At 43.1% G+C, this 22,490-nt stretch overlaps 2 protein-coding genes across 2 annotated transcripts; both read left to right on the forward strand.

Annotated features, from left to right (window-relative positions):
• The first annotated feature begins 365 nt into the window (after positions 1–365).
• On the forward strand, positions 366–17,340 carry RNF4 (ring finger protein 4). Its single transcript, XM_080410949.1, has 7 exons — positions 366–864; positions 5,074–5,236; positions 5,600–5,720; positions 6,671–6,754; positions 9,233–9,398; positions 14,169–14,217; positions 14,569–17,340. The coding sequence occupies exons 2-7, from the start codon at positions 5,228–5,230 to the stop codon at positions 14,716–14,718; spliced, it is 579 nt and encodes a 192-aa protein (XP_080267075.1). The 5' UTR covers positions 366–864; positions 5,074–5,227; the 3' UTR covers positions 14,719–17,340.
• A 2,166-nt stretch (positions 17,341–19,506) lies between these two features.
• On the forward strand, positions 19,507–22,345 carry LOC308055074 (E3 ubiquitin-protein ligase RNF4-like; the record flags this gene model as incomplete). The annotated part of the gene is made up of 3 exons (XM_080368655.1): positions 19,507–19,681; positions 21,602–21,714; positions 22,066–22,345. Coding segments are annotated over 3 exons (438 nt in total), but the record flags the coding sequence as incomplete, so codon positions are not given.
• Between the last annotated feature and the right edge of the window lie 145 nt (positions 22,346–22,490).

The following is a 22,490-nucleotide window of genomic DNA, read 5'->3' on the forward strand; positions in this document are numbered from 1 at the left end:
TCGGCGAGTCGCAGCGCCGCGGTCTGCCCAATGGCGGGAGAGCGAAGGCGGGCGTTGTGCTACGCAGCCGCCGGGCCGGGTGTTGAGAGTGAGGCCGAGGGGTCGTGTCGTGGGGGTGGGAGCGGTCCTGGGGCCTCCGGGCCTGCCCTGTTTTTCTGAGGTGTCTAGGGCGGTGGGCGACAGGTGAGGGGGAAAGGGAGAGGCGGAGGGGAAGGGGGAGGTAGAGGGGGAGGTAGAGAGGAAGGGGGAGGGGGAGGCGGAGGGTGCCGCGCCTGGCCGCGGTGGGGGAGGGGCGGGCCGGCGCAGAGGGGAGCGGGGGAAGACGAGGCTTCTTCTACCGGTGAGCGGAGCTGGGCTCTGTGCAGCTGTACCGGGCCGGCGCTGTGCCGCGCTGCCCCCTTCACTGGGGCGGGGGCGGTGACCCGGGCCCCTTCCTCCGGGTGCGGAGCGGGGCTACGGCCCTGCCTGGCGCTGCGGCGGCCCTCGGGGGATGTTTGTGGCCTGTCCTGGCTCCGCCTGGGACGCCGTGCCCCGCTCCCCTCCATCGCCGGTTCTGAATTTTGTTTTTTTATCTCCGCCGCGTTGGAGGGCTGCGGGGCCTGCGAGAGCGGCTGCTTGGCCCCCGGGTCGGCCTCGGTCGTTCCTGCCCCCACGCCGGTCGCGGTGGTGCGCTCGTGGCCGGGCGGCAGCCCCCAGCTCCGGGGCACGGGCGGGCCCGCGGCCGGGTTGTGCCTGTGCTTCGCCGAAGGCGGGCCTGGCTGGGCAGTGCGGGCTGGCTGCTCGGCCTCCTGCCTCCTCGCTGGGGCCTTGAACGGCGTCTGCTGTGAGGGCCCTTCAAAGCGTGTCCTGAAGTGGCCGAGGGAGGTGCTGGAGACGAGACGATAGCCTTCCCCCTTTCCTCAGGAGGAGCGGGGGTGGCTCGGTGCATGCGGTACAGCTGCGTGGAGTTGTTAGTCTGTCCTCCCATTTTGTATGATAGCAGGAGTGGAGGAGACTCTTCTTTCCTGCCTCAGCGTCTCCCTGACGTGAAAAGTCACCCTCTTTCTGTATCTGATTTTGGGACTACTGAACAAAAGCTGTAGCCTGTGTCAGAAACTTGTGCTTGTAAGAGCAATGAAGAACTTTTCTTTTGGCTTGTCGTCATTTTTTTTTCTTGTTTCTGAAATGGGACATCAGACTAACAAAAAGTTTTGGTGCATTTTATTAGCTTCTTTGTTTTGTTTTTGATTTGGGTTTTTATTGGGTTTTTAGTTTTGTGGGGTTTTTGTTAGTTTGTACATCTTCTTACTTGTCTATAACTGGGTGCTTGGAGCAGGCAGGCTGGTATATCTGCTTTGTAGGCGTTTATCAGTCATCTTTACTCTTTATAGTGCCTTTGACCAGGCTTCTGAAGTGTGGGACTGCTTGACCTAATTTGGATAAAACATAATAGACTCATTTTCTGTTTTCACTGAAGTTGGTGTAGTGCCTCTGAAAAAACAAGAATGTCTTTAAAGGTACTGGAAATACACGCAATAAGAAAGTTTTGGAAGAGTAAAATAGCAGACAACTGTTCCCTGTAATAAATTCAAGACTAGCACTTTTTGATTGGTATGTGCATTGTTTGACCAGATTTATTTTTATACATGATGCATATTTGATAGAGTGGTTCCTGTTGAGAATGCAAAGAGAGGTCTTAAGAGTAGAAGTGAGAAGGAAAATCTTAAAAGCATAGTATGTTATGTTTTGACAGATACAAATGTGTAATGTTTTTGTCATCTGTGCTGTGCACACGTCAAACATTTAGATTGGCATTATCGCTTTCTTCAAGTGGTTGCTTTAGTGTATGTGTAAAGTTCAGGATGATTATGAAGTAAAGCTTTGTGTGTTAGCGAGACTTGGTAAAAATGTCTACTTCTTGTTTAAGTTAATTTGCCCCAATTCATGCTAAGCATGTGGGAGACCAAGACTTTGGTAACTTCTTAACACCACTCTGAAAACAGTTTGTTGTCTAGAGAATCTTTCTTTCTTTTTTTTTAAATTTTTTAAAAATTGTAATTCAAACATGTTACACTAGGTCAACTTGAACTCAGTTGTTAATTTCTTTTATAGCTGAAAAAAATTAACAGCTGAGTTAAATGATTAATATGGGCATCAGTATTCCTTTACTCCTAGTGTAAATTTTCTTAACCAAAATGGCTTTATTTTTGTCAAGTATCTATCAGTACAGAGAAAGATTGGTGGGGTATAGTCCTTAAAATGCTAGAGTTACCTAATAGAAACCTTGAACTTTGTTGTTAAGAGGACAACAGTGTTTAAGCCCTTGGGAGAGAGATATAACAGGAAAAATAACAGCATGTGCAGAGCTCTGTGTATGACAGAAAGGGGGAGTGACTCCTTCTGGTACTGTATCATCCTGCAGGGATGCAATAAAAAGTCTGTAATAAAAGCAGTCTGCTTGTTAATCTGCTAAGTTTTCACATTTTAAAAAAGTTGTTTTTTTTACTTTTTTAAAGGATCTTAGTTCTAGAATTCTGAATTGAAGTCTTGAATGCGTGTTGCTGCAAGTTTAATAGATGAGCTTGCAAACAGCTTCAGCTGTGCTATGTGGTGCTTATGGGTTGGGGCAGCGGAGTGTGAGGTTGATGCATAACTCTATTTGTATTATCCAGTCTTGGGATCTTGGTGCTGGGTTTCACAGTGGCTGTTGGAGGAGGAGCATGTAGACCTTACCATTTAATTTGGGCTAACCTGTCCTGTATAATAAATAATACTATTAAATTGAGTAGTCCTGAGCCTTTGAAAATCTTAAAGGAATTCTTACTGATGTGTATGTCTCTAAACACAGAAAAGTTGGAACTCTTCTGTTTACCTCTGGTTTTGTGCACTACAAACTTGATCAGTGGTGTATTCAAGAAAGTAAGCTTTGATTTATTTCTGCTACCCATTTTTACAGTTTGGGCAACTAACTTTCAACGAAGCTTCCAGAGTAAGTCAATAATGTGGAAATCTATAGCCCCGCAGAAGAAATTTTCTTCTTACAAGATAAAAATATTGCTGGATTATGAGGCTCCATTCATAGTCTTAATAAATTCTGGCAGTCTTGATTGTCTTAATAAACATCTCTCTGGAGTTGGGTCATGTTAATACTGATGAACCTGCCTATAATGATATATTTTAAGCTGATTTTGTAGATGAGCTTCTCTATGGGTATCCATTCTCAACTTTCTTCTTCAGAAGAAGCCTCTGAAGAGGTTAGAGTCACTAGCAGCTAGAACATTTCTGTCTTATGTACTGTCTGTGTTAAGTATAAAGGAAGGCTACAGTTGATGTTGTAAGATTCTGAAAATTAAACCATCTAAATAGCAATGATGATTTCTATCACTTAGTTTAAGAAGTGACTCTGTCTTGTGTTGCCTTTGAGGTCTGATACTACATCCTCCAAGATATGTTGAAGTGATCCTATCAGTAATTGTTCCTTGTTATCTTGGTAAAAAACTGTATGAATATTTAACGTGGGTAAGGGCATTTTAGTGTGACATCTTCAATTGTGTATTACTTTGGTAATTACTTAACACTGTGATTTTCAAGTTTAAGTTTGTGGTTGGATCTTTGGTTGGTTGGTTGGGTTGGTTTGTTTTCTTGGGCTATAGCTGCTCTTTGACACTTAGGCCACTTGTGGCCAAAGAGAATCTGTGCAACATTTATTTCATGTTTGGAGTCATCCCAGGTGCTTGCTCCCCCTATATTTTTAACCTTTTCTAAAGATACTTTGTCAACACACTATTGCAGTGAGTTGTATTTGGTGTTAAAAACACCCAGTCTTGTGAAACCTTCTGTATGTTTTACATATGAAACTGTTAGGTGAACACATTGGACTTGATTTTTGCTGTCTTCCAGCAATGTAGATCCATCAGTGTATCAGGTAACTCTAAAAGTTTCTGTCTAAAATTGATGACTGGCATATTGTGTTGCTTAAACCTGCATAAATAAATCTTTGGGCTTAGTAAAAGTATCAAACTATTATTGTAAGGATTTTTTAGATGTTTTTTGTTTTGGTAGTCATGATTCAGTGTTAATGGGTCTTTTAAAGTGATCTAAGAAATACAGAGAGAAAATATAAAAGGGAAAAAATTTATCAGGCTCCCTTGAACTCAAGGTTATGCTTGACTACCAGTGCCATTTCATCCCACTGTGTGGTCTCACTGTTTCTTAATCTGAGAATAGGTTAATTGAGTGTGTGCTGGTCTTTGCAGCATAGATCAAGGTCAGTATTGGGAAGAGAGTTCTGCAGCTCTTAATTGTTATCAGAGAAGAACAGAGTTACATTTATGTCCTTTGTGTTCTTTACTGATTTGTTGTACGTAATTTTATGTAATAAAATGTAATTTTTTTTTCCCCCTGGGGTTTCCACTGTTGGTCCCTGCCCCACCCCCACCCCAGCTATTCATTGTGTGTTGGACACATGATAATTTCAGCATGAGCAAGCTTTAAGATGTGAACTTCAGTACTGTACCAGCTACTCATAAACACCTTAATGCTTTCCAGTTGTTTTCACTTAGCAGTTCGCTGTCGTATGCATTGGGGCATGCACACCTACAGTTACCATAGAGTAACTACTGTAAACTTCTATTCTCTTGCCGATCCATGAGTAGGGCTCAAGTGAAATTTCTCTGCTCCACATGCTTTAGAATCCTCTCAAGAAGTTGTTCACCTCCCACCTGTTGGAATCTGGAGATCGGTTGGAGAAGAGAACTGCATATTTGGAATCCTATCTTCTTTGAAGATTGCTGCTTAGGACACAATTTCCAGTGATTCCTGCCCACACGCAAATGTTACCCTGAGAATCAATCGGTTGCTTTTCAGTTAATGGGGATTTCTTAGCATTTTTCTCGTTTGCTAACAAACTGGTTTATCTTGGTGTTTAGTTTAGGAAATGGATAAGAATACCTAAGGCTCGGGTGCCAAACCCTGGGACTTGCCCTCTGTTTTTGGACAGAAACGGGTGGTTCAGAACTGGGAATCTGGGAGAGGGGCTGTACTTAAGAGAACGGGCATTACAGGCAGGTAATCTTCTCTCTCCTTTTCTTACAGGTTTGGAAGAACACTGTTCTCAGAGCCTGTGAAGTCTGGACTCTTAACGGTGTGCTACCTGAAGGAATATAAGGATTTGCTACTTGGTGCTTCCTTGCAATTACTCTTGTGGCATTTGTACCTCTCTTTCTGTGGTTTTAGGCCAAGAAGCGCTATGAGCACAGTAAGTATTTTACTGCACAATGCAGACCTGATTCTTAAAAGGCGTTGTTTGTGGTACCTCTGTAAATGTTCTGAAGAGTTTGTAATAATTACACTGGAACACTAGTGTAATAAAAAATCGTGTAACTTGGTGTTCTGCGATACTCAAGACTTTTGACTTCTTGACCGGTAAGAGGTCTGGGGTGATGTCTTTCCCTGGATGTGATGCTTTGGGTAGGAGTGACCCATAGCACCGTTCAAGGCATGTTCCGGCCTTTCCGGAGAGTGTGTTGTGTATCCTTGTGTGCTTTCATTGGTGGTGCAAAGATGAGGGCCACGTGAACATTACTCCCAAAGAAGAAGCGAAGTTTTTTTTCTCTCTTAGACTCAACGCAAGCGCCGTGGAGGAGCAGTTAATTCTAGGCAAGCTCGGAAACAGAGCAGGCTGGCAGCTTCTACTGCAGAAATGGCTTCAGAAGCAGAGCCAATAGAACTTGAAGAAAGTGGTAAGCTTTTGTTTTAACTTGATAAGAGCATAAACTGCTTCTGGAAGGTTGGGGTCCCAGTTCACCTGTGTCTTTGCAGTTTCTGGGCCTTTTGCTGGGGAGGAAAGGACACGTCTGGTTTTAGAGAGCATCTCGTATGGCATCTATGGACAGCAAGCCTGCTAGACTACTGTTTTGGTTTATTAGTAAGATGTGTTGCATTCAGTGCTGTTGATAAATGAATTGTGTATGAGCGGTCCTCAGGTGCTGCTCAGACATCTGAATGTCTGGGCTGACTAGCTGGGAGTTCCTGCAGCTGCTGCTGCAGATAGTAGTAACTTCTGCAGTGTTTGGGAACTCCCAAGTTTTAAGAAGATAATTAGAAGTTTGTCATCAGTCATGCCCCGTCCCTCAAGGGAGTGGCATTACTTGGTTAGTATGTTTTTACAAAAAAATATCAGAATGTAAAAAGCCTCCTTGACCTTCTAAATAGGTATTTAAATTGCCTTCTGAAGCTGTAGGAAGGGTTAAGGTAACCATTGGTCTCTGGGTGATTACACGGTGCTCTTTTCTTGCTGTGCATTTGACTATGAGAGTTTGGAGGCGACATGAGATGGGAACATTCACAGCATGGTACTGTATAAGTATTACGTTCTATATGTTTTATTCTGTGTGTTAAATGTTCTCCTATGTTAGATGAATTATCTGGTGCTGTGTAGCTCCTGCAAGCTGTTGTCATACACCTGAACTGTCTGAGGGGTTCAGCTACTGTTCCTCTTGCATTGCACGTTGCAGAAGACCGGGGTGGTGATGTTTTAGGTGGATTCTTGAGGGCATGAGTGAAATGCTGCATACGTTTCAGTAGAGAAGAGGGATAGAGCCATGCTGAATCACACCTCAGCCAGTTTGATAGTGGGAGGCAGTTTTATTCCTCTGCAATCTGATCTCGATTCTAATGTTCTGTTTTTAAGCTGGTGAAGAAGTAGTAGATCTCACATGTGAATCTTCTGATCCTGTAGTTGTTGATCTAACTCGCAATGATTCTGTTGTGGTAAGTAGCAAATGGCACACTTACCTAAATCTTGTATTCAAGAGACTTTTCTGATGTGCTCCCTGATAAAATTTGCCCTTAAAGCCAGATTGTAAGTTCAGAGCTAACTTCTCAGTGCTTGAAAGCCATGTGTTCCAGGTCAACACAGAAGCTGCTCTGGAAATGCACTTGCAGTTAATGAGAGGGTAATCTGAAATGGCTTATTGCTGTAAGATTTGGGGAAAATGCACACCAGTCATGGCTCATGTCACATAAGGAGGTGCAATTTAAAGTTGGAGCTATGATAGGTATATCAAAGGTGTAGGCCAATGATTTGAATAAGAAGTGAAAGAGGTAAGTCTTCATTGCACAAATACGAAGTCTTTAGCTGCAATGTCAGTTTAAGGTATTCCTGTTGCAGAGGTGCCAAGCGCAACTGTAGCTGACCACAGTACAAACTGGTTCAGTTTATTACTCCAAGAAGCCTCAGAAAAGTCCACTTTACCTTACTGGTCTTCTTAAAGCTAGCATAGTGTTCAGTCCAGTCCAGAGTGTCCTCCATAAACCTCAGTTTTGGGATGCCCCTGCAGCTGTGCAAAGCAGGAACAAGCGGCAGGTATAACATTGGGGTTGTTTCCTGCTGGGACTGTTCCCAGCCTTGGCGAGGGCAACGCCTCAAGCTTTACGGCACAACCTGCATTGCCCCAGCTCTAGTTCTGCCAAAGACAGGACAGCGGGTTTGGCTTTTGTATTTTTTTTTTCTTCAGCACTGTTGTTAAAATATTTAGTATTTATGGCTATAACACCTGAATTTGCCTGTTTTGCGGAGAAAGAGGGAAAGAATCTCCTCCAGCCTCAATCAGATCAGGGTACTGAAAGTGGGGAGCGGGGAGGAGGGCGTTCCAGAGATTGTCAGCTGCCTCCATTACTACCCCTGTGTAGCGGTGTGCGCAGAGCCAGAAGTGACCGCTTCCATGTTTTTAGAGCAGCAGCTGATGTGCTCCTGCTGTTAGCACTCTAATGAAAAGGAGACTGACATCCTGCCACTCTGGGCTTGTTTTGTGGTGATTGCTTAGCTTACCTGGTGTATCTGTAACGCTAGGGCTGCACACCAAAGTCTAATTGTGTTTTCTTTTCTCTCCCTTCCCGTCTGCGCTGATGCAAGATTGTTGAAGGTGAGTTGACGCTTTACAATTGATAATAGAGTTGTCTTAAGCTTAAGGTTTTCTTTTTGGCTTTTCCAACAAACGTGAGCAGCGTGGGTTGAAACTGTGTTTACCCAGTTTCAAGGGAAAGGAAAGAAAGCATCTGGCCAGTCTCTTAGAGAATGGATCCAATCTGTGTTTGATAGTTGCTATCAGAGCTTGTAGGAAGTTATCTGAAATACAATGCATCAAAGCTGCTCAAAATGTGTGTTGTTATTTTCCAGATACTGTAAGCCCAAAGTTGATAATAATTTCAATTAGCACTGGAATATCTGCTTTGAATAAGAAAATGCTGAAAGGGTTTTGAAGCCAGTGTTGCAGTGAAGGAACTAGAAAAGGAAGTTATTTGTGGTCATAGTATTCACTTCCATGATCTAGTCTGAGATTTTGTAATGAGAAGTATTAACTGTGGATTTATTATTTTTTTTTGCTTTAGGTGTTTTACAATAGTTATAGGTATAAAGAAGTTCATCCTTTAGACCTTTCAGACCTTGTTCTGATTATAACAACTTACTAATAGATGTCACACATCTACTTATTTAGAATGTAATCTGTTCTGTGCTCTGAATGAAGCAAGTGCAAGTAATAAATACTTGCAGTAAATGTTGTAGCTGAGTACTTATGCAGGAAGGAACTTTAATTTTGTGGCTATTTATGTAATTGATTATTGTTTTAATGTACACTGGACTTGCAGAGATAACTATTGCATACAGTTTGTAAATGTTAAAAAGCAGACAGCTGTTCTTTAACCTTTGGATGTTACAGACGAAGCAATTAAATGTTTTTTCAACTGCTTTTATTTTGGGCAATATAACTCCATTTTCAGTTTACCTTAACTCAACAGAAAGATGATGAAAATGTCAAAGGAGACACTGTTTGAAGTATTTTTATAATTTCCAAGTACTGTTTTAAAAAGACTCATTTTATAGAAACTGCCTTTGAGTGGGGACATTTGGTTTAACACAGACAAAAAGAGTGGAACAGTTCAGCATCATATGTGGATAGATCAGTGAGGAACCAGAACAGTTCCATAACTTTCATTTTTAGGTTTAAGTATCTGTTCCATCACTTCTGAAACTTTGTGAACGAAGAACTCTGTGTATTACCAGGTCTTTTTATTGTGTATGTGCTACCTCACCAGGCTACTTTTAAATGTAACTTCAGTCCTCTCTGTCTCTCTCGTGTCACACAGACATATATTTTAACTGTCACAGACTGCTTCTAATCATGCCTTTCAAGGATAGTTCCAGGGGGAGGGGGAGAGACATATATTATATCTTCACTTACCTAAATTACAGAGAATCAGCGACAAGGGAGAAATCTTAGACTAAGAAGCCAGCGACAGTCAGACAGCTGTGTACTGAGTAGCGATGATGAAGATGAAACTAGAGACAATGATGTGTATGTGACAGATAAAGTATCTCGAGAATTGGGACCACTGGAAGATGAAACTGCAAGTTCAAAGTATGTATGCCTTATGAACTACCATACATTGAATTTTCCTTTTCTTATACATAGAGGACTAAGTTATCGCTATAGCCTGGCTTACCTGGGAAGTCTTAATTTACTCTGGTCAGTTCTCTCTTTCAATGAGTACAATGTCACATTTTGCATAATGAGCAAGTAATACTGTTTGCACTTCAGGATACAAAGGCAGCTTAAGACAGATGTAGAGCTTTAAATACAACCTTAAGATGAGTGTTGGAGTACTGCAAGGAGGGAGGATTAGTCGCAGGGCATAGCTCATAATTATTACGTTTACATTTTATGCAAAACTCTAGGAGCGATGTTAGATATGGATATATATTCATTGGTGTCAATGAGGCTTGGTTTTGTGTGACCGGCAGGCAGCAGCCTGGCAAATTCCACTAAAAATATTACTCAATCACTGGTTTTCTATACACTGTGCCAGTTAACTGCCTTTTCTCTGAGTGGTAACCGTTCTTCCCAAGGTATACTTGTAAGGCAGTTATGGAGGTAATATTGTTATTGACAGATTTTATTCTGTTGCATGTACCTCATAGGGCTCTGTGTTTGCATGTGAGATGGCAGTGTGTCACTGTTCAGGTCAAGTGCTTGCACAGTGAAGACCCCATTTTGCAGAGAAACAGTAAACTCCAGCTGTTCAGATGGGAGTTTTATGTTAAGAATGTTAAGAAATATAGTGAATTAAACTAATTAAATAAGGTGTCTGTGTGACTAAGGAAGACAAAGTACATAAGAATTGTGGTATAAGCATTTTTTTAAATTGAGGAGGGGAGAAGAATACAGGTTTTAATAAAGCTGGTGTGCTTTGAGCCTTTTAGGTGACCTGAAGGCAATGTAAGCAGACAACTTGGGTATGGAAATTTTGGGTGTCAGGTCTTAAATATGCCACTTAAAGGGTTTATACTGTTCTGAAATATAGTGGATTTTGCCAGTGGATTTGTAGATTATTAAGTTTTGCCTGTTGAGTATGTAGGTGAACAAATCCTGCTAGTTAATATAAAAATTAATGTTTTCTTCCTCAATCTCAACCTTCTCTATTGAAGAGTGTCTGTCATGGTTTAATCCTGGCTCGCAACAGAGCACTGCACAGCTGCTTGCTCACTCCCCCCCACCTAGAGGGATGGGAAGGAGGATTGGAAAGGAATCTCAACCCTTGAGTTTTACATAAGAACAATTTAATAGGTAAAGCAAAAGCTGCGCACGCAAGCAAAGCAAAGTAAGGAATTCATTCACCACTTCCCATGGGCAGGCAGGTGTTCGGCCGTCCCCAGGGAAGCTGGGCTCCATCATGCGTAACAGTTAACTTGGGAAGACAAATGCCATAATGCCACATGTCCCCCCCCTTCTTTCTTCCCCTAGTTTATATACTCAGCATGACATCATATGGTATGGAATGCCTCTTTGGCCAGCTTGGGTGACCTGTCCTGGCTGTGTCCCCTCCCTGTTTCCTGTGCCCAAGGAACTAAAAAGTCCTTGATTTAGTATAAACCTTACCCAGCAACAACTGAAAACATCAGTGTCTTATCAACATTGTTCTCACATCATAGCCAAAACACAGCACTGTACTAACTGCTAAGAAGAAAATTAACTCTATCCCAGCTGCAACCAGGACAGTGTCCACCCCTTATTTCATACTATTTAAGTCATGCCACGCTTTCCAATACACCCTCATTAACCACCGTCAGTCTTCCCATCTTTTGACATAGACTAGGGGAATGATGTCTGTGTATTATGTACCACCACTGTCAAAATGTCTATAAAATGTCCACTGAGTTAATTTAGTCCATGAACACTATCTCTTACGGTGGTCTCTCAGGAAAAGAGAGGTTGTGTGGGGTTATCAGGCATCAGGTCAGGTCACTGTTGCACTTGCACTGCTTTTTGTAAGGCTTGTCCTCCAGTGGTTCTGGTGGTTGCTGCTATAGTAATTCCTATAACATGAAACTCAGATCATGAGTTACAACAATTTAAAGGTATATCCATTACAGTCTCCACCCCGGACCCTTTGGACCACCCCGTAGGGTTTAACACTGCAATGAACTCCTCCCCTTGCCCCTGCTCCGGCTTGGACTTATCCACAGACTGCAGCAGGCTCTCCAGGGGTATACCTGTTGCAGCATAGACACATCCACAGTCCTTAGAGGTGCCCCTGTTCCAACATGGCCTTATCTATGGGCCATTACCATAGACCTGCTCCATTGTGGCCTTACCCACAGCCACAGTCCCTTCGGAAGTAAATCAGCTCCAGCATGGCCTTATCCCTGGCTGCCTCCAGGGCTGTTCTTGCTCTGTTGTGGGCTTATCCATGGCCACACACGTTGAGATGCTTCAGCATCACCTCATGCATAGCCACTGATGCTTCAAGATGTACCTACTGCAGCACAAACTTAGCCGCAGCCACAGATGCTTTGAGGTGTCCCTTCTCCAACGTGGACTTGTCCTTGAGCCACAATTTCTTCAGAGGCATACCTGCTGCAGCACAGACATAACCATGGCCACAGACACTCCAAGATATACCTACTCAGACATGGACTTTTCACGGCTACAGGGTCTTTGGGGTGTCCTGCTCCCACGTGAACTAATCCACAGGTCACAGTCCTTTTGACCGAAGTTCACACTGGAGTTTCAGCCTGTCCGGTACAGCAGCACAGAAACAGCAGCGATGCCCTGGCCATCTGCCAGCCCCGGAGCATAGCCATTGCTCTTATCAGAATGTTCCTGGGCACAGCACAGTGAGATGATAAAGCAGTACAGCAAGCAGCAAAAGCAAGAAGCAGCCACTAACAAGTACTAGACTAACATACGTTAAGGCAAGCAAGCCCCATGGTAAGCACAGAAACCTGCCCCTTCATAGCTAAACAGAAATAACAGCTATAAATTCGAACTAGCACATTCCAATCAAATATGTTGTTATCTCGAACCTGCGTTGGGCACCAAAAAGGACTGTTGTGGTTTAACCCCAGCCGGCAACCAAGCACCACACAGCTGCTTGGTCACTCTCCCCCACACACAGAGATGAGGAGGATTGGAAAGGAATGTAAAACTCAAGGGTTGAGATAAGAACAACTTAATAGGTAAAGCAAAAGCTGCACACGCAAGCAAAGCAAAGTAAGGAATTCATTCACCACTTCCCATGGGCAGGCAGGTGTTCGGCCATCCCCAGGGAAGCTGGGTTCCGTCATGCGTGACAGTTAACTTGGGAAGACAAATGCCATAATGCCACATGTCCCCCCCCTTCTTTCTTCCCCTAGTTTATATACTCAGCATGACATCATATGGTATGGAATGCCTCTTTGGCCAGCTTGGGTGACCTGTCCTGGCTGTGTCCCCTCCCTGTTTCCTGTGCCCAAGGAACTAAAAAGTCCTTGATTTAGTATAAACCTTACCCAGGAACAACTGAAAACATCAGTGTCTTATCAACATTGTTCTCACATCATAGCCAAAACACAGCACTGTACTAACTGCTAAGAAGAAAATTAACTCTATCCCAGCTGCAACCAGGACAGCGTGCCTTCCTGCACTGTTAAGATGAGGCTAAAATATCTCAGTGCTGCAGCATTTAATATTGACAAAAAGATACTAATGCTGGAGATTGCCACAGCACCGTCTACAGCATTACTCTATAGTGGCAGACTACTCTTGCTTATATGAATGTTATAATCAATTGTAATTAGTTACTGAGTTGGTATTAAGGCTGCTGCATGAAGAATTTGAGTATAAAAATAAATGGGAGAATTGAGTTATATTATGTATGTGAAACTAGAGGTAGATATTAGTAGTGCTCATTGCTTGAATTTAAGACTACAGGATAAAGGCTATCTCATGCTTTCTATTACTGTTTAGTTAATAAATTACAAACTTCCTTAGAATGGATGGTGACATAATAAAGCAAAAGTATATATATTTTGACATATGTCTTAATAAAGTTCATGGTAAAGAATAATGAAAGCACCTTACTGTTGTCATTTAAAATAGAGATGAATATGTGAATAAAAGTGGCAGGAGCCTGTTCCTTTTTCTGATAAAGAATATTATTCAGCACGCAACATATCACATATCTCTTTACACAGAATAGCTATGTTTTCAGTAAGTGTTTGTGCAATACAGCTCTCCTGGAGGACGAAGGCAGGAGAGGTATATCTGTAACCATAGCTTGGTAACAGGATGCAAGTTGATCTTTCCTTCTCTGAACTAGAAATTTATTTTTTAATATTTCTTATGTTGGTGTGTTCCTGCCCTACATCTTATAAAGGAGTTCTTGGCACGAATATGTTGCTGGGCTGGGATGTTATGATAACTAGAGTTAGGGGTTTAATTTAAATATGTATATATATAAAATAGATTTAATTTCTGACCGCCTCTTTCACTTGTAGGATAGGGAGGTTCCCAAGGACAGCTCGATGCTTTTCTTACAAGACTCTTACGACCTGCTGAAGAGGCATAGTGCCCTGCGTGTGCTGCACGGTGCTGTAGGTGGCTGTTAGTTGTAGTACTAGGGCAGGGTGGCTCACTGCACCTTCCCCGGGTGAAAGCCAAGAGAGTTTCCTTGAGGTGAGGCAGCCCCTGCCTGCTTATTCAAGGCAACAGACTGGGAGAGGCGAAAGTACGCAGGGATCTTCAGACGGGACGCGCCACGGCTAGTCTGTGCAGTCAGGTGATTGCGTGACGTTTTATGTATCGGTAACCCTCGATGCACGGTGAAATTAATGGATGCATGTTCTCTCTGGTTTTGTTCTCTACCGCAAGGCCGTCTGGTACCGTTAGCTGTCCGATTTGCATGGATGGCTACTCAGAGGTAAGGATCAGTGTGTTGTCATCGTTTCTTTGTTGTCGGAGGGAGAACGGGGCAGAAGGTGAGCTGCGCGACTCTGTTGGGTTCTGTGGGATGCTGTGGGCGGCTGGCTTCAAGTGCAGAGCTCGGCTTGTCGGTGAAACTCGGTTGTAACTCCAAAAGTAATTTCTTAGTGGCGTACGTAGAGGGAGAAACACTGCCCAACGTGGCAGTGAGAGAGATCTCTGGGTTCCGTATTACGATAGTGGCAGCATACCGATTCCAGATACTTTGGCTGCTGTGTGCCTGGTGCCAGCAGACCAGCCGAGTTGAATTCTTTGCTCCAAATCCCTGTTGCGGTTTCTTTTGTTCCAGATTGTGCAAAGCGGGCGACTGATTGTGTCAACCAAGTGCGGCCACGTCTTCTGCAGTCAGTGCCTCCGTGATTCCCTTAGGAATGCCAACTCTTGCCCAACCTGCAGGAAGAAACTCACTCACAGACAGTATCATCCCATTTATATATGAGTGCTTCTCTATTCTCAGGACAGACTCAACTGGATTTTTGGGGGAAATGTCATGTTTTCAGTGCTCTGAAGATTTAAAGAGCAGCAGGTTGTACACACATCCAAATAAAACTGATGTTTTTGGAGAATAACTTGTGCGTGTACAGACAGCTTTTCTGTGGTCCAAGCTGCTTCTTGTTACATCCCTGGTTAGAATGTTGAATTTGTGACTGTTTCTAAAGTAGACCAGCAGCCTGTATCAGAAAGGAAGCAGCTAATCCATTTCCTTCTCCTTTTCTAACGCTTAAATAAGAGGGGCCTGATTATTTTGTTGTTTCTTACTCTTTAAGTTATTCCCACCTTGCATACAGATACGGAGTAGCTACCTTTCCAAATGTAGATGAGCAATTTGCCGTTTTGTGACACTTTACAGTTTTTATGCGAGAAGAAGCTCACGACTATTGCTTTGTGCTCTGCCATCTTTGCCCAAGTAGAGTTAAGTTCCGCAGTGATGGATTGTTTTGTCGTAAATCTATATTAAATTGACAGCCAAGGTCATGCAATAAAATAACCTGCTGTTCACCAGCAATCAGGTGTTTTAAGCAGAAGGCTTGAACGTGTAGATGTCTTTATGAACTCCATGAGATCTAAAGTACATTGACAAATTGCAACATGTACAATGTGAAAACACTGCTTCGAATGGTTTAACTGTCAAGAATTCCTGTGTTTGTATCACAGCATTGAATTTCCTTTCTAATATGATGAGATGACTCTTGGGTTTACTACTGTTCCGTAGCACTCTCTCCTGATGACTAAGGAGCCATAGTCTTCTCTGGGCTTGCTGGTGGTGAATAAGTAGCAAACTGTGTGCTGTCCTCTTGTCAGCTGAATACCAAACTACCTACAGATCTTGTTACTGTATCAAGTGTATCCAGCCTAGTGCTTAAAAGTTCAGTGCATTTGTTTTGCTCTTCTGTTCTACTGACACCTGACCGGTTTTAGCCTGATGGATCGGACTAAAAAATAATTGCATTGCCATGGAGTTAGGTCACAGAGCCTTTAAAAGGTGTTTGATAGCACTCTTGTCTTGGCCGCTTTTTGAGAGCAAAGTTTAATTCACTTTGCCCTGGGAGTTGTCCAGCTTTCTTGATATATGCTTTATTAAACAAGAAGATAAGTTAGATGCATGTCCTGAGACAATTCCTTTGTTTAAGCAAGGCAATAATACACAGGTTTCTGGACTGTTCCCCAGTCACTTTTCTGTTTTTTCCAAGACTGAATTGTACGTGTCTGCTTTAAACCTGTAACAGCTAAAAGCCTGCTGGCTGGTGTGGAATCCCAGATGAGCTGACACAAACAGGATTATAGTAATTAAATATAGTTGAGATGATTAAAATCAGTGTTTCATGATCTACATCTGCAGCAGCCACATCTATAAAAAAGTCCAAAAGTAAACGATTAGAGGCACCATTCTGTACTCTTGGTGCAGCACAATTGTTGGATGTGTTTAGTGAACATAAATATCTGATGTGTCTTTGCTAACCTGTCATAGGGATCTGTAGGAAGCCTTTAATTGAAGCAGCTCTTCTAATTAGCTGTCTCAAGTTCTGAATTGAAGATTGCAACCCGGAAGTAAAGGGGTTTTTATTAGGATGTTTAGGGATGTATCTGGATGTAGCAATACAGAGTCTTGTTCCATAAAGGCTAGCTTCAGGAATGCAATACCTTCCCCGCCGTGGCTTGGAATAGCTTTGGTTCAGCACTGTTACCAGGAATATGCCGTTTCTGCAGAGTGCTACTATGGTAACTGCTAAAAAGTTACACGTGTTTAGTTACCGTCTGCTCCCATTGAATATAAATTACAAACAGTTGTCTTAGGATAGTGCAGTGGTGACAACAGCTGGCATTTGTGTCCCAAAAAGCAGATAATCGATGAAACAATTCTACAGATGCTTAAAGCATGAATTGCCTAAAGAGAAGCAGCCCACCATTAAAACTGTCAAGAATAGTTATGGGCCACAGGAACACCTTTCTTCCACTAGCTTAACAAAGAAAAAATGAAATAAAAGGCCAGTTTTCCTTGGTGGCTACTGTACGAGAAGGATGATCAGAAGAGGATTGAAGGGATTACCTATGGGGATGTGGGTGTCACGCATCTTTGCATCTTTCAGAGTGTACTAGCCATAGCCTAAAATGACTTTGCACAACTCCCTCCATGTAAATATTACTTTATAGTTAGTGTCTCAATAAACAGATCTAATTGAAATTTAGATATCACAAGCTATAAAATATTGAACAAAAACTTTTTTAGCTTTTGTGTACCCTGTGAAGTGCCACAAATTTTGTGCATCTCAAAATGAATTTTAAGTCTCAGTACATGGGAAAACACTAAACTGAGTTACATGCTTTTTTTTGAAGGGGAAAATAAACAACAAACAGTATATTTGAGTTCCACTGATGTTTCACTTTGCCAGAACTGATAGATAATATAAAGATTTTTTTCATTATGTAAATGTATGTCTTGTATATAGCTCAATTTTCCCTGTATTTAACTGTATTCATGTCTGTCTGTCCCATCTATGTTGGACTCTGCTGGCAGGCAAACCATTCTTTTAACAGTTGGAAATAAAAACTATCAATTTGATCAATCGGAAGCACTCATTTTTCTAATCCCATCCCATTGGTGGGGGGTGGGAGGGCTGGCACAGAGGTCCTAAATCCCCAAACCTTTTGGTTCTTTTGGCCAGTGCGTGTTGTATGGCGAGCAGGAGGAAGGTGCTGCCTGGGAGGTGAGTGATGGGGGGGGGTGGGGGGATGCCGTGCTGCTTGGGGCTGGAGGAGTGGGGGGAGCTGGTGGCAGAGGTTTCACTTTAAAGCACAGGAGGGGTTGGGCTGTCTCCCTGCTCTGGAGTTGTTGACAAAGCTCACGTGTCCTGTTGCATATATGTGTGATGTATGAAGCACCGTGGTGGGGAGAGGGTGAGGAGAAATGCTGCAGGGAGGACCAGACATGCAGTGCTGTGGAAGTCAACATAAAGCTTATTTTATTTCTTTTTCAGATTGGATCCTGTTGCCCTGAAGTTCCTTCCTTGTGCTTCTTACTTGCCTCTATTACTCATTTTTTATGAAGGTTCTGCACGTTAAGGAGAAGAGAAAAAAGTTTCTATTCAGGCTGGCCAATTTCTTTTTGTGTACGCAGTTTATAGAGCATTGCTTGCATGTGCAAATGCATGACATCAGAGGTCTACCTGAAATCTTACTTATTTGATTGGTCTTAGAACGAGTGTTCTAGGATGAACCTGAACAGCTGCTGTGTGATCCTTGTTCACATCATACTGATGCCTTTCTGCATCTTCCAGTGGTGATGGTGGTGGTGGTCTTCCCAACTCTCTCTGCCCTAGTTCTGACTGTGCTGGGAAGCAGTTTTCCTTTCCAGAAAGAAAAAAGGTACCAATTCTGCAGCATTCCAATATGCATTTACAGAGAACTTGGAACTCGCATTACCTGCACACAGAACGTTATGGAACTGGTTGCCTAGGCGAGTTCTGCGCTGAGGGTGCAGGAGACTGAGAGTCAGTTCCCGGCTTTCTCTGACAGGGAGCAGACTGTGAGCCTTGGTCTTCTACGTCCCAAGTGGAAACAATTACCTCGCATTTGTGAGAAAAACACTTTTAAGTGTAAGTTTGTTGGGTTTGGTTTTTGTTGTTACGTATTTCCTGTCGTGTAACAGAAATCTTAAAACTATGAAAACCGATGAGGTTCATGTTGTCTGAGTTCAGTGCAGTAAAATGCAAGTTGCCTGGCAGGCTTGATTCCTAGGCTTCGTGACCACTTTACTACTTATATTAAACAAAGTATTTTCCCTATTAATTCATAATGCTTTGTCTTCTAAAATTAATTACCTGGCTTTTTTGGGGTCCCCCTACAGCCTCCCCCCAGCTCCTCATTGTTAGTTGGACACATGATAATTTTGCCATGAGCAAGCCCTGAGATGTAAACTTCAGTACCACGCGCAAACGTTGCCCTGAGAATCAATCGGTTGCTTTTCAGTTAATGGGGATTTCTTAGCATTTTTCTCGTTTGCTAACAAACTGGTTTATCTTGGTGTTTAGTTTAGGAAATGGATAAGAATACCTAAGGCTCGGGTGCCAAACCCTGGGACTTGCCCTCTGTTTTTGGACAGAAACGGGTGGTTCAGAACTGGGAATCTGGGAGAGGGGCTGTACTTAAGAGAACGGGCATTACAGGCAGGTAATCTTCTCTCTCCTTTTCTTACAGGTTTGGAAGAACACTGTTCTCAGAGCCTGTGAAGTCTGGACTCTTAACGGTGTGCTACCTGAAGGAATATAAGGATTTGCTACTTGGTGCTTCCTTGCAATTACTCTTGTGGCATTTGTACCTCTCTTTCTGTGGTTTTAGGCCAAGAAGCGCTATGAGCACAGTAAGTATTTTACTGCACAATGCAGACCTGATTCTTAAAAGGCGTTGTTTGTGGTACCTCTGTAAATGTTCTGAAGAGTTTGTAATAATTACACTGGAACACTAGTGTAATAAAAAATCGTGTAACTTGGTGTTCTGCGATACTCAAGACTTTTGACTTCTTGACCGGTAAGAGGTCTGGGGTGATGTCTTTCCCTGGATGTGATGCTTTGGGTAGGAGTGACCCATAGCACCGTTCAAGGCATGTTCCGGCCTTTCCGGAGAGTGTGTTGTGTATCCTTGTGTGCTTTCATTGGTGGTGCAAAGATGAGGGCCACGTGAACATTACTCCCAAAGAAGAAGCGAAGTTTTTTTTCTCTCTTAGACTTAACGCAAGCGCCGTGGAGGAGCAGTTAATTCTAGGCAAGCTCGGAAACAGAGCAGGCTGGCAGCTTCTACCGCAGAAATGAGCAGAAATGAAGCAGAGGCTTCAAGAGCAGAGCCAATAGAACCTGCTTCAGTACCACACGCAGACATTGCTCTGAAAGTCAATCGGTTGCTTTTCAGTTAAACTTAATGGGGATTTCTTAGTATTTTTCTCGTTTGCTAACAAACTGGTTTATTCTGGTGTTTAGTTTAGGAAATGGTAAGAATGCCTGAGGCTCGGGTGCCAAACCCTGGGACATTCCCTCTGTTTTTGGACAGATACTGGTGGGTCAGAACTGGGACTCTCGGAGAGGGGGTGTACTTAAGAGATCAGGCATTACAGACAGGTAATCTCTCTTCTTTTAGTATTTATGGCTATAACACCTGAATTTGCCTGTTTTGCGGAGAAAGAGGGAAAGAATCTCCTCCAGCCTCAATCAGATCAGGGTACTGAAAGTGGGGAGCGGGGAGGAGGGCGTTCCAGAGATTGTCAGCTGCCTCCATTACTACCCCTGTGTAGCGGTGTGCGCAGAGCCAGAAGTGACCACTTCCATGTTTTTAGAGCAGCAGCTGATGTGCTCCTGCTGTTAGCACTCTAATGAAAAGGAGACTGACATCCTGCCACTCTGGGCTTGTTTTGTGGTGATTGCTTAGCTTACCTGGTGTATCTGTAACGCTAGGGCTGCACACCAAAGTCTAATTGTGTTTTCTTTTCTCTCCCTTCCCGTCTGCGCTGATGCAAGATTGTTGAAGGTGAGTTGACGCTTTACAATTGATAATAGAGTTGTCTTAAGCTTAAGGTTTTCTTTTTGGCTTTTCCAACAAACGTGAGCAGCGTGGGTTGAAACTGTGTTTACCCAGTTTCAAGGGAAAGGAAAGAAAGCATCTGGCCAGTCTCTTAGAGAATGGATCCAATCTGTGTTTGATAGTTGCTATCAGAGCTTGTAGGAAGTTATCTGAAATACAATGCATCAAAGCTGCTCAAAATGTGTGTTGTTATTTTCCAGATACTGTAAGCCCAAAGTTGATAATAATTTCAATTAGCACTGGAATATCTGCTTTGAATAAGAAAATGCTGAAAGGGTTTTGAAGCCAGTGTTGCGGTGAAGGAACTAGAAAAGGAAGTTACAGACTACTTATAATTATGCATTTCAAGGATAGTTCCAGGGCTGTATAATTTATAATGTATTTGACTTAGCAAAATTAAATTACAGACAATCAACAACTAAGGAGAATTCTCAGTCCTCTGAGGTGCCAGCGACCATTGAAATTCTGTATAATGAGTAGCATTGATGAAGATGAACTAAGCAACAATGATGTGTAGGTAGCAGATAAAGTGTCTTTCTAAAGTCTGATTTATGGTATACAGTAGGAACTGATTTTTACTAAGCGTTTTGTTTCCGTTATATTACTGTGCAAAAAATTCAGACCTAAAATGTAATTGCATTTGTAGTCGAGAACTTAAAAAACTCAGAAAACAACACAAACTTTTCTGCTTTTCTTCATTGAATCATCACTTAATGTATCTTACAGTATGGCTTGAGATATGCCGAAATGCTTACAACACATGAAAGACAGAGCCAAACAGTCGGAAAATATGCTCCATGTAATCACACCTTTTGTAAGGAAGGAGTTCTTGGCACGAATATGTTGCTGGGCTGGGATGTTATGATAACTAGAGTTAGGGGTTTAATTTAAATATGTATATATATAAAATAGATTTAATTTCTGACCGCCTCTTTCACTTGTAGGATAGGGAGGTTCCCAAGGACAGCTCGATGCTTTTCTTACAAGACTCTTACGACCTGCTGAAGAGGCATAGTGCCCTGCGTGTGCTGCACGGTGCTGTAGGTGGCTGTTAGTTGTAGTACTAGGGCAGGGTGGCTCACTGCACCTTCCCCGGGTGAAAGCCAAGAGAGTTTCCTTGAGGTGAGGCAGCCCCTGCCTGCTTATTCAAGGCAACAGACTGGGAGAGGCGAAAGTACGCAGGGATCTTCAGACGGGACGCGCCACGGCTAGTCTGTGCAGTCAGGTGATTGCGTGACGTTTTATGTATCGGTAACCCTCGATGCACGGTGAAATTAATGGATGCATGTTCTCTCTGGTTTTGTTCTCTACCGCAAGGCCGTCTGGTACCGTTAGCTGTCCGATTTGCATGGATGGCTACTCAGAGGTAAGGATCAGTGTGTTGTCATCGTTTCTTTGTTGTCGGAGGGAGAACGGGGCAGAAGGTGAGCTGCGCGACTCTGTTGGGTTCTGTGGGATGCTGTGGGCGGCTGGCTTCAAGTGCAGAGCTCGGCTTGTCGGTGAAACTCGGTTGTAACTCCAAAAGTAATTTCTTAGTGGCGTACGTAGAGGGAGAAACACTGCCCAACGTGGCAGTGAGAGAGATCTCTGGGTTCCGTATTACGATAGTGGCAGCATACCGATTCCAGATACTTTGGCTGCTGTGTGCCTGGTGCCAGCAGACCAGCCGAGTTGAATTCTTTGCTCCAAATCCCTGTTGCGGTTTCTTTTGTTCCAGATTGTGCAAAGCGGGCGACTGATTGTGTCAACCAAGTGCGGCCACGTCTTCTGCAGTCAGTGCCTCCGTGATTCCCTTAGGAATGCCAACTCTTGCCCAACCTGCAGGAAGAAACTCACTCACAGACAGTATCATCCCATTTATATATGAGTGCTTCTCTATTCTCAGGACAGACTCAACTGGATTTTTGGGGGAAATGTCATGTTTTCAGTGCTCTGAAGATTTAAAGAGCAGCAGGTTGTACACACATCCAAATAAAACTGATGTTTTTGGAGAATAACTTGTGCGTGTACAGACAGCTTTTCTGTGGTCCAAGCTGCTTCTTGTTACATCCCTGGTTAGAATGTTGAATTTGTGACTGTTTCTAAAGTAGACCAGCAGCCTGTATCAGAAAGGAAGCAGCTAATCCATTTCCTTCTCCTTTT

The sequence above is a fragment of the Falco punctatus genome (assembly GCF_963210335.1).
Source record: "Falco punctatus genome assembly, chromosome: 1".
Lineage (NCBI taxonomy): Eukaryota > Metazoa > Chordata > Aves > Falconiformes > Falconidae > Falco > Falco punctatus.